The sequence below is a fragment of the Caloenas nicobarica genome, chromosome 11 (genome assembly GCF_036013445.1).
Source record: "Caloenas nicobarica isolate bCalNic1 chromosome 11, bCalNic1.hap1, whole genome shotgun sequence".
Lineage (NCBI taxonomy): Eukaryota > Metazoa > Chordata > Aves > Columbiformes > Columbidae > Caloenas > Caloenas nicobarica.
In genome coordinates, this window is record NC_088255.1 from 23,206,364 (window position 1) to 23,217,022 (window position 10,659).

Sequence of the window (10,659 nt, forward strand, 5' to 3'; positions counted from 1 at the left end):
TCAAGTGACTCCAACTGCCTCGGGGCCCCCAGATCTCCCCCCATGGCCGCTATACATACCCCCGCAGTGTGCCCCCAGCCCTGCCCTATTCATCTCCACGCAGTGCGCGCCCCGCGTTACGCCGTGCGCCTCCCGCGCGGCTCCCGCAGACATCGCCCCGCCCCGGCGGCTCCGCCCCGCCCCGGCGGCTCCGCCCCGCCCCGGCGGCTCCGCCCCGCCCCGGCGGCTCCGCCCCGCCCCGGCGGCTCCGCCCCGCCCCGGCGGCTCCGCCCCGCCCCGGCGGCTCCGCCCCGCCCCGGCGGCTCCGCCCCGCGCGCTGCTCTCGCGAGAGCGGCCCCGCCCGCCCCGGAACCCGGCACCGGCCGCCCCCGTTACCGAGCGACCATCGCTGGCGACCCCTGGCCATGGCCGACCCCAAGTACGCCGACCTGCCCGGCATCGTGAGTGCGGGTCCGGGGGAAGCCGGGGGGTCTGAAGGGACGCGGGGGCTGGGGGCATCAGGGAGTCCGAGGAGATCTGGGGGCGGGGGGGGTCCTGAGGGGAGAACGAGGGGTTCTGGGGGGGCCTGATTCGGTTAGAGGAGATCTGAGGGGACGGACGGGGTTTGCAGTGACTGGGCTGGGTCTGGGGGAGCTGTGGGGATCAGAGCGCATTGGGGCGGGCTGGGGGGGCTCTGGGTCAGGAAACGGGGCATTTGGGGAGACTCGGGGTGTCAGGAGAAGGGAACGTGTTAGAGGGAGCACCGGTTGCGATCAGAGGCATTTGAAGTGTCTGGGGGAACAGGTGTCTCTGGGGGGTTGGGAGTGCCGCGGGTGTTTGGAGCGACTGTAGGAATCGGTAACTGTAAGGACCTGGGGCGTTTGGAGGTGCTGGGGGCAGTACTTGGGGTGTGTGGAGACATCAGGGGTGCCCAGAAGGGATGTGGAGGCTTTGGGGAGTTGGGGGGTGTGGGGGCAGGTAGCTGCCACGAGTGCTTGTGGGCTGAGGTGGTATCTGAAGCTGTTTGGGGCAGTTGTGTTGATCACAAGTAGATAACAAACAGCCAAGGAGAGCTAGGGTTTCACCAGGGCCCATTTGTCCTGCAGGCCAGGAATGAACCTGACGTCTATGAGACCAGTGACCTGCCCGAGGATGACCAGGCTGAGTTTGAGGCGGTAAGGCCTTACTGGGGCTGTGCTGCGGTGAGGGGGTGAGAGTGTGCCTGTACCCCTACCCCGCAGCCATCCAGCGCAGTGGGACTAGCACCGTGGCAGGGAAACAGCTCCTGTCCCCGCATGTGCCCCTGCAGTGCCATGTCTTCCCCTGTGGTGACGTGTCCCAGTGATGCACTACCTTATCTCTTAGCCTGCTAGTGCTTTGGGGAGTGAAGAAGTGAGGGCAGGGTGCAGCCCCTACCCCACGCAGGATGGACATCCCCATCCCCAGTGTCCGCATCCTGCATAACGTGGCCATGGTCAGCAGAAGTGAGCAGGGCTGGCCAGCCTTCCTGTCCCCATTGGCTTTGGGCAGTGCCTGCTAGACAGCACACGGAAGACAAGTGCGAGCTATTGAGGTGGGTTCACTCATAAAATGGCTCCAAGTGGTGCTGGGGTCCCACAGACTAGCCCTGTGCTGGAGCCCATCATGCCCAGGCTGCGACTGTTCTCTGTGGGGCTGCCATGCGGTGACTTCGATGTGGGGCGACACCAGGGGCCTGTCCTCAATCCTGCTGGTGAGGCAGAAAGCTGGTGGGTGCTTGTGGATTGACCCAAATGGTTGCTCAGTGCCTGCCCCAGGCCCCACTTTGCCGGCACACGCTCTCGGTTGGTCTGAACTGGTGGGGGGGAGCCGGGCCGCGGCAGTGCAGAGGCTGGACCCAGCTTGTCCCTGCAGTGCAGACAGTGTTTGTGGGGCGCACTGGGCACCTGGCCCCGATTCTGAGAGGGAGCAAAGAGATCCCTTGCGAGATCCAGGGTGGCAAGACACACTGAAATGGACTGTTTCCACCTAAAGTTGCCCCTGACAGGCCTCAATCACACCAAAATGGTGCCTGAGAGTAGAGCAGTGCCACACCAGTGATTCCCCCAGTGTTTTCCCTCCCTTGTGGCCCCTGCTGCAGGCAGGAGGTGAGGGGTTGTTGGGATTTTACTTGCTGTCACCTCTCCTGGGAGCGCCTCACACAGCTTCTTTGTGTTTCTTGGCTCTCATGCGCTGAACTGACGTGAGTTTTCTCACCGCTCTTCCCCTCCCTGCTCCTCCCTGCCTTGCCTGGACGCTAGTTTGCACAAGTAAGCCGGTTCGCCACTGCTGGTTCCGCATGCCATTTGGGATGGATTTTTGCATGCAGATGTGCACAGGGTACTGTAGCCACTGCCTGTTGCTGCACCACCTGGTCCTGACTGTGGGTCACTCCACTGTGGGGCAGAGGCAGCCGGCAGTGGCTGGGCACCCTAGGGTGCAACATCGTGCAGCTGCTGCCTCCCTGCTCTGCCTTGCCCTCTTTGCATGTTCCCTGCCTGACTGCACGTGCTGCACTCCTTGTCCTTTGGGACCTCCAGTTACCTCCTGGCCTCCCCATGATGTGTCTTGGCCATGCTGCACTCCTGCCCTGGCGGCCTCGTGCCCCTCCACAGTGATGCTGCCTGCGCAGAGGGGTGCTGCCCAGGGCTGGTCACTGCCGTCCTGCCGCAGCCCACCCTGCCAGGCTTTGTGGCACACTGTTGGGCTGGGCAGGTTGCAAGCAGGCAAGAGGGGCCGTGCTGAGCCCTCACTCCCGCTGCCAGCACAGCATGGGGCTGACTGCTAAGCAGGTGACAGCTCATGCCCCTCTAGGGACTGGCATTGGACTTTTGTCCCCCTAAACTGCAGGCAAGGCCTCCATCCTACCCCCAAGAGACCCAGTGACCTGCCAGGCACTGGGCTGTTCCATGGGACCTTGTCCTGCCCCAGGCTCTGCTCACATCTTCCCCCAAGGTAAAAGAAGAGCTGGAGCAAGGTTATCAAAGCTGGGGCTTGACTACATCACCCCCAGACTCCGGCCACATCCTGCTCCCATGCTTTCTCTGGGCACCTTGCTCAAGCCTTGTGGTGGCCGTGACGAGCGTGTCCCCAGCTGCGCCCGGGTGTCCCACCAAGGGGTCCAGCATGCTGCTGCCCCCACTCTTGCAGCCGCTGCCTTTGCCTCCACGCTGGTGGCCCTGCATCCCACATGGCTCCTGAGCCCTCGCACAGGGCTGGTGGGGCCACCCTGGCAACAGCCTTGGCGCAGGGACGTGGGTGATGGCGGGCCATGCATGGGACAAACCTTCTAACGTGGTTTTTGTCTCTCTCTCCCCTCTCCTCATAACCTTGCTCTGACTTTCTCACCTCTGGGAAACGCAAGGAGCTGGTAAGAGCCCGTCTGTCGGCCACTGTAACACTGCACTCTGTTCACAGGCACTCGCTGCTGCCTCCCCCCAGCCAGACGGCCCCCCTAACACTGCTAGCGCTGCTCCTGCTGTTCTTGCCCCTCTTGTCCATCCTCAGTGCACCAGGGCTCCCTAAAAGTGCTTCAGGCCACAGCCAGGCACAGGGGCTGAAGAGAGGCTGCCATGGCCCAGGGCAGTAGGTAGGGGGGTCCTTCAGGTGCCTCCTTGCAGGGCCCAGCAGGTTCAGGGCTCCCTCACTGCATTGCGGGGTGAGGAGAGCCCAGACTCACCATCTCACTCACCTTGCCAGGTTCTGGGCAAAGCCCCTTTGGTCTTCGAGGGGCTGAAGTCCCACAGCTCTCCCAATGTCCCCTGGATAGCGGGAGCCACCCTGAAATACAGCTGTGGGGTAGTTCTAGCCCTGCTGCGCCAGAAGAAGCTCCAAGCTGCTCACAATGTGCATGGGCTCAGCAGCAGATTTCTTGATACTGGTTGTGGGGCTGCCAAAAGGTTTCAAGCCTCGGTGTACACTTGCACCTCTGGCCCTACTGCCCAGCCCTCATGGGAGGGTTTTCCTGCCTGCCATGCCAGGCCAAGCCAGGGGTCTGCTGTCCCCACTTTAGGCCCTGAGGATGTGCCACTTCTTGTACAGCCTTTGCTGCCCCAGCAGACCCTTTGTGGGGTTCTGTCCCTGTCTGTCAGTCCTTGGGGGCTGCCTTCACCTCCCCACTCGGTTACTGTCCACCCTCTCTTCAGCACTGAAGGCGGCAGCTCCGCCAACAAACCCTCACAGCTGCTTCATTCCTGACACCAAGTGTTGTGTGCAGGAGGAGCTCACCAGCACCAGTGTGGAGCACCTCATCATCAACCCCAATGCTGCTTACGAGAAGTTCAAGGACAAGCACCTGGGCACTGAGGGAGTGGGTAAGCCAGGGATTTTGGGAAGGGTGGGCTATGGGAACTCTGGGTCACTTAGCTGACCTCAGGCAGGGCACAGCTGCCCTGGATATTTTGGGGTGACACCCTGCTCTTCCTCTTCCAGATTTCTCTGATCGCATCACCAAGACCAGGAGAACGGGTTACGAGTCTGGGGAGTATGAAATTGTGAGTCCAGAGCACGTGGGGATGTGAGCTAGTCATCCCTATTAACTCCACAGTGATGTCCTTGCCCAGGGCCACAAATCACACAAAATCACAGAAGGGTGGAGGTAGGAAGGGACCTCTGGAGGTCATCTGCTCCAACCCCAGTGCTCAAGCAGAGCCACCTAGAGCCAGTTGCACAGGACTGTGTCCAGATGGCTTCTGAATATCTTCAAGGATGGAGACTCCACCACCTCTCTGGGCAACCTGTGCCAGTGCTTGGTCACCCTCTCAGTAAAAAAACCTTTCCTGATGTTTAGGGGGAACCTCCCATGCTTCACTTGTGCCTCTGGTCCTACCACTGGGCTTCATCCTCTTGGCACCCTCCCTTCTGGTATTGATAAGATCCCCCTGAGCCTTCTCCAGGCTGAACAGTCCCAGCTCTCTTCAGCATCTCTTCACAGGAGAGATGTTCCAGCGCTGTCAGCATCTTTGTGGCCCTTTGTTGGACTCTCTCCAGTATGTCCATGTCTCTGTTGTAGTGGGGAGCCCAGGCTGGACAGCGTTCCAGATGTGCCCTTGCCAGTACTAAGAAGAGGGGAAGGATCCCCTCTCTTGACCACAAGACCTCTAATGCTGCCCAGGACCTTATTAGCTATCTTTGCTGGATTGTGTTTAGCTTGGTGTCCACCGGGACCTTTTCCACAGAGCCACTTTCCAGCTGGGTGGCCCCCAGCATATACTGGTGCCAGGGTTGTTCCTCCTTAGGAGCAGGACTTTTGCACTTCCTCTTGTTGAACTCCATGTAGTTCTTGTTGGCCCATTTCTCCAGCTTGTTCTGGTCCCTCTGGATAGCAACACAACCCTCTGGCATCTCAGCCACTCCTCCCAGTGTGGTGTCACCTGCAGATTTGCTAAGGGTTCATCCTGCCCCATCATTAAAGAAGACATTAAAGAGGATCAGACCCAGCATCGACCCCTGGGGTACACAGGTTGTTACTGGCTTCCAACCAGAATTTGGGATGATGATCACCACCCTCTGGGCTTCACTGTTTGGCCAGTTTCAATCCACCTCTGGGCTTGCTCATCCAATCCAGACTTCAACAGCTTATTTTAGAGGATCTTATGAGAGACCGTGTCAAATGCTTTCCTGAAGTCCAGGTAGATGATACGCACTGTATTCTCCTTGTATACCAGGTCAGTCATCTCATTGTAGAAGCTTATTGAGTTGGTCCAGCATGACTTCCACTTGGTTGAAGCCATGCTGATTCCTCTTGATGAATTTTTTTTTTTTTGTCATTCACATGCTTGGAAATGGTTTGCAGGAGTTAGCTGCTCTATCACCTTCCCAGGGAATAAGGTGCAGCTGACTTCCTGTGGTTCCCTGGGTCCTCCTTGACCTGCTTGAAGATGGGGCGTGACATTTGCTTTCCTCCAGTCCTCTGGCAGTTCTCCCAATCACCATGACCCATCAAAGATTATTGAGAGTGGCCTTGCAATGCCATCAGCCAGATCACTCAGCCCTCGCTGAGGGATCAATTTTGCAATCAGAATTGGGTAAAATAATATTGAACCTCAAACATGTTTGTGCCAGACAGGTTTTTTGGATGTGCTGACCTCTTCTGGATACATGACCCTCCCCACCACATAATGGAGCCCAAATGATTCTGGGCGATGCTGCTGCCTTCCTGATAATATCAAACCAAAATAATTTCAGTATTTTTCTTCTGGCAATTCTTCCAGTCCAAGAATTCCTGTAGGGACACCCCCTGCCCATATGGACTTTTTTATCTAAAGGGGGTGCTCACTGGGGAGGAGCAGGGCAACAGCAGGGCCCTGGCTTGTGCATCTCCCATCAGCTGGATCCCTCAGCCCTCGTGGGTGCATCACATCTGTGCCCATGCATCTCTCTATGTCCAGTTTGCTTAAGTATCCCCTGACCTGATCCTCTTCAGCCAAGGATATGTCTGCCTTGCTGTAGCCTTTCCCCGGCCTCTGTGACCTGGGATCCCTGAAGGTTGGTTGGGCCAGTAGAGATGGAGGGCAAAGGCGGCCTTTAGTACCTCGGCCTTTCCTATCTCCTGTGTCCCCAGGTTCCTCACCTCATTCGGCAGTAAGTCGCCATTCCCCCTCATCGTCTTTCTGTTACCCGAGAGCTTACAAGAGCCCCTCATGTTGCCTTAGATATTCCTGGCCAGGTTGAGTTACATCTGGGCTTTGGCATTCCTAACCTCATTCCTGGCTGCTCAGCAATGTCAGTCTCCTCTCAGGTTCCCCGTCCCTGCTCCAGCCTCTGCCTCCTTCCCTTCTGTGTCTGGGTTTGGTCAGAAGCTCCTGTTCACCCAGGTGGCCTCGTGGCTTTTTTGCCTGATTGCCCACTTGTTGGGATGGGGCGCTCTGGAGCTTGGAGGAGGTGATCCTTGAACATCAACCAGCGTTCTTGGGCCCCTCTTCCCTCCATTGCCTGATCCCAGAGGACTCTTCCAAGCAGATCTTTGAACACGCCAGTCTGCTTTCCTGAAGCCCAGGGCCGTGAGCCCCCTCCTCCCCACCCTCAGCACCCTGAACTCCACCATCTCATGATCACTGCACCCTAGGCTGCGTTTGACCTCCTCATCCCCAATGAGCACCTTCTTGTTGGTGAGGATGAGCTCCAGCAGAGACCCTCTCCTCGCTGGTGCACTTGGGAGCCTCCTGGGCTGCTTACATCCTGCCGTGTTGTCCTTCCAGCAGGCATCTCTGAAGTCCCATATGAGAACCAGGGCCCACAAACAAGAGGTTGCTCCTGCCTGTCTTGTCGAGGGCCTCATGTGCTTGTTCTTCCTCATCAATCCCTTTTTGTGCCTTTTTGCGCAGATATGGGCAGGCACCGAGGAGTACCACCATCCAAGCCACCACCCCCCCTGCCCTGGGTGCCTGGTGCCACAGGTGTGTTGTGAACCTCTGCCTGACCCCCAAACCTGTTCGTCTCTCCACAGCTTGGTGAGTGTCTTGGTGCCAAAGAGACACCCCAGCAGCGATACCAGCGGCTGCAGCATGAAGTGCAGGAGCTGGTTAGGGAGGTTGAGCAGATCCAGGTGAGCATTGCTTCTGGCCTGGGGACCGGTGGGGAGGTTGTTGCAGCAGGGTGACACAGCCACCTTTCCTCCCCAACCGACAGAGCACGGTGAAGGAGTCAGCGGCAGAGGAAGAGCTGACACCCATGGCCTTGGCCAGGCAGGTTGAGGGCCTGCAGCAGCAGTTGCTCTCCAGCCACCTGGAGAAGCTGCTGGGTCCTGCTGCGGCCATAGACTTTGCAGACCCCAACGGTGCCGTGGCCAAGTGAGTGGGGTCCCAGGGTCCTGGGGCTGCAGCCTGGGGAGCAGGAGGAGGATGCCAGCATCCCCCCACCTTTTCCCCATGCCCAGGCGCCTGCTGCAGCAGCTGGAGGTGGTGAAGTGCAGCAAGGCGACACCAGGGAAGAGCCCTGCCAAAGCCCCGGTGCCCACCAGAGATGCTGTCACCTTTGAGCTGTACTGGAGGCCAGAGCAGGACCAGTTTGCCCAGACCGCCAAGGTGAGCGTGGAGAGAGGGAGGACACTGTCTCTGACTCCAAAATGAGGCATACTGCCACCTCACCTTCCTCATCTTCCCCCAGATTGCAGAGCTGGAGAAGCGGCTGGCACAGCTGGAGGCAACAGTGCGGTGTGAGCCCCACAGCCAGGTGAGGGGCCAGGGGCTGCTGCCCTGCCACTCTCCTTGCCCCCGTCCTGCCCCACTGATGCAATTTACTTCCCCACAGAACCCGCTGTTGGTCGGGCTGAAAGGCACCAGCCTCGTGGTGAGTCAGGCAGGGTGAGGGGGCACGCAGGGTCCCTCTTCCCCCACCCCATGCCCATAGCACTCGGCAGGGGCAGTCTTGGGATGCTGCCATGTGCTCCTCTCACCCTGCTGTCCATCCCAAGGAGACCATGCAGGTCCTACAGGCCAAGGTCAACATCCTGGACGTGGCCGTGCTGGATCAAGTGGAGGCCCGGCTGCAGGTGAGGGGGGACGGAAGGAGGGAACTGCGTGGTGGGTGTCACAGGGCTGTGGGGGGTGCACTTACCAAGGCTGTGAAATCGAGGGTGGGCATTGTTGGATTTGGGGTCTCACATCTGCTTCCCGCTCACCAGAGCGTCCTGGGGAAGGTGAATGAAATTGCCAAGCACAAGGCAACTGTGCAAGATGCTGACACCCAGAGCAAGGTAAGATCTGGTGGGGAGGGCCCTCCTAAGGCAACTCTGGCATAGCAGGGGTAGATGGAGCCCTTCCTTCAGACTTGCTGACCGCCATGCTCCTTGCCCCATCCCATCTCCCAGATCCACCAGATCTACGAGACAATGCAACGCTGGGACCCCGTGGCCAGCACCCTGCCTGATGTTGTGCAGAGGCTGGTGACCCTCAGGGACCTGCATGAGCAAGGTGAGGAGCTGGATGGGATGTTGGAGACAGTATCATGGTGTCACCAGGGGTATCCTGGGGGGTCACTGCTTCCCTCCCCAGCCCAGCAATGAGCTTTCTCCTCCCAGCCACACAGTTCGGGCAGGTCCTTGTGCACTTGGACACAACGCAGCAAGAGATAGCTGGTGCTCTGAAGGACAACACTGTGCTGCTGGCAGAGGTGAGTTGCACCAACACCCGATGGGCTGGAGTGGGGTCCCCATCCTGCTCCCCCACTCACCTTCTTCACCACTTACCCCTACAGGTCCAGAAGACAATGAAAGAAAACCTGGCCATTGTAGAGGACAGCTTTGCAGACATAGACACCCGCATCAAGCAGCTGCAGAAGTGAGAGCACCCTGGAGACACCCCCACTACCATCGGGCATCTCTGCCCTGTCCCAGGCCCTGCAACCACCTGGGAATGACTCCTTCCCCCCACAGGTACCAGCCCCTCTTGTATATAGCCTGGCTCTGCCCCCCTGCTCAGTGTCGGGGCTGGAGGGGTCCACCCCACCCCTGCATTCCCACCTGGGGACAGGGAGCTCTGTAGCCCCCCCCAATAAACAGCTCAGCTCAAAGTGCATTTGTATCGGCATCTCCTTCAGGGCGTGCAGCGTGGCCCAGCGCTGGGTTTTAAATACATCTTTTAATGGTGCATAAAGCCCCCGCCCCCCCGCAGGCTTCTCGTGTCACTAAATCCAGTTGCTCTGTTGGAAACCTGTGACCTGCGGGAAACGTGTCCTTGCTGCCAGCTGTGGGGTGGGGCTTGTTTGTGTGTGTGCATGTGGACGGGAACGAACCTGAGTGGGTGGGGAGAGCCTGGGGCGGGGGCACACGCCCCCCCCAGGCTGGCGATAATGATTGTTGCTGGTACAGGGGATAGAAGGGAGAAGCCTTGCATTTGGTGAGTGAGAACCTCGTGCTAAACTTACCCAGAGTGGATCCAGCTGTGGGGCTGAGACACCCCCCGAGCTGAGGTAATGGGGGGCAGCCGTTGTGGCAGAGCTGGGATGATGATTTTATAGTTGGTATTTAGGTTAGAAGCAATGCTGTAAGGTCACATCTTAAAATATATTAAGAGACTAAATGGAAATGCTTGTTGTTGGATCAGCACCATCAGAAGTTTTTAATTATTCTCAAACTGTAATACAAATCATCTAAGAATCTAACTAATGTTATTTATCGTGCTACTGCGCCTAGTCAGCTTTGTTGAAAAGTTTCTTACTGTAGAGAAAGTTCAAATGCTGCTTGTTAGTGCAGGTGTTTTCAGTAGGTCGGTACCTATAAATGGTAACAGTAGGCACTTCATTATTTCGTACTACGGCACTGTGAGACAGCTGCCAAACAAAACGTACAGCATCTCTGAATAGGCTGAAATGTTCATCTCATGCTTTTTGGCAAACTTTATACTTGGATGATGATTTGCAAGATCATGCTCATTTCAATTAAAAATGCCAAGAAATTGCTTTAGTAATACTGTTGAGATACATTGTACGATTTGTGTTTGCCTTTCAGTTAAACAGGAACTGAAATGTAATACCCAGGAAGCCTGAAGTGATTAAAATCTTGTCTGAAGAGGGATGTTATATTGTTCCAAGATAAAATAACTCAGCTGAAAAAAAAAAATTGGAGGGAGGAAGAAAACAGTGAGAAATGGCAGGGCAAAGTGAAGTATGACTTTGAGAGAGACAGCTGTAGAAAATGGCTTTAAAACTAAAAGAGGGTAGATT

At 57.4% G+C, this 10,659-nt stretch overlaps 1 protein-coding gene across 2 annotated transcripts; it reads left to right on the plus strand.

The window, feature by feature from the left end:
* Positions 1 to 329: 329 nt before the first annotated feature.
* Positions 330 to 9,507, plus strand: LOC135993019 (dynactin subunit 2-like). 2 transcript variants are annotated; one of them, XM_065642581.1, is made up of 14 exons: positions 330 to 440; positions 1,086 to 1,154; positions 4,214 to 4,310; positions 4,429 to 4,490; positions 7,445 to 7,543; positions 7,627 to 7,787; positions 7,874 to 8,021; positions 8,104 to 8,169; positions 8,248 to 8,286; positions 8,411 to 8,488; positions 8,621 to 8,692; positions 8,807 to 8,909; positions 9,017 to 9,108; positions 9,193 to 9,507. In XM_065642581.1, exons 1-14 carry the CDS (start codon positions 405 to 407, stop codon positions 9,277 to 9,279), a joined length of 1,209 nt encoding a protein of 402 aa, XP_065498653.1. In that variant the 5' UTR covers positions 330 to 404; the 3' UTR covers positions 9,280 to 9,507. The 2 variants fall into 2 exon arrangements, with proteins under 2 accessions (XP_065498653.1, XP_065498652.1); XM_065642580.1 differs by having other exon boundaries at positions 8,104 to 8,286.
* Positions 9,508 to 10,659: the final 1,152 nt, after the last annotated feature.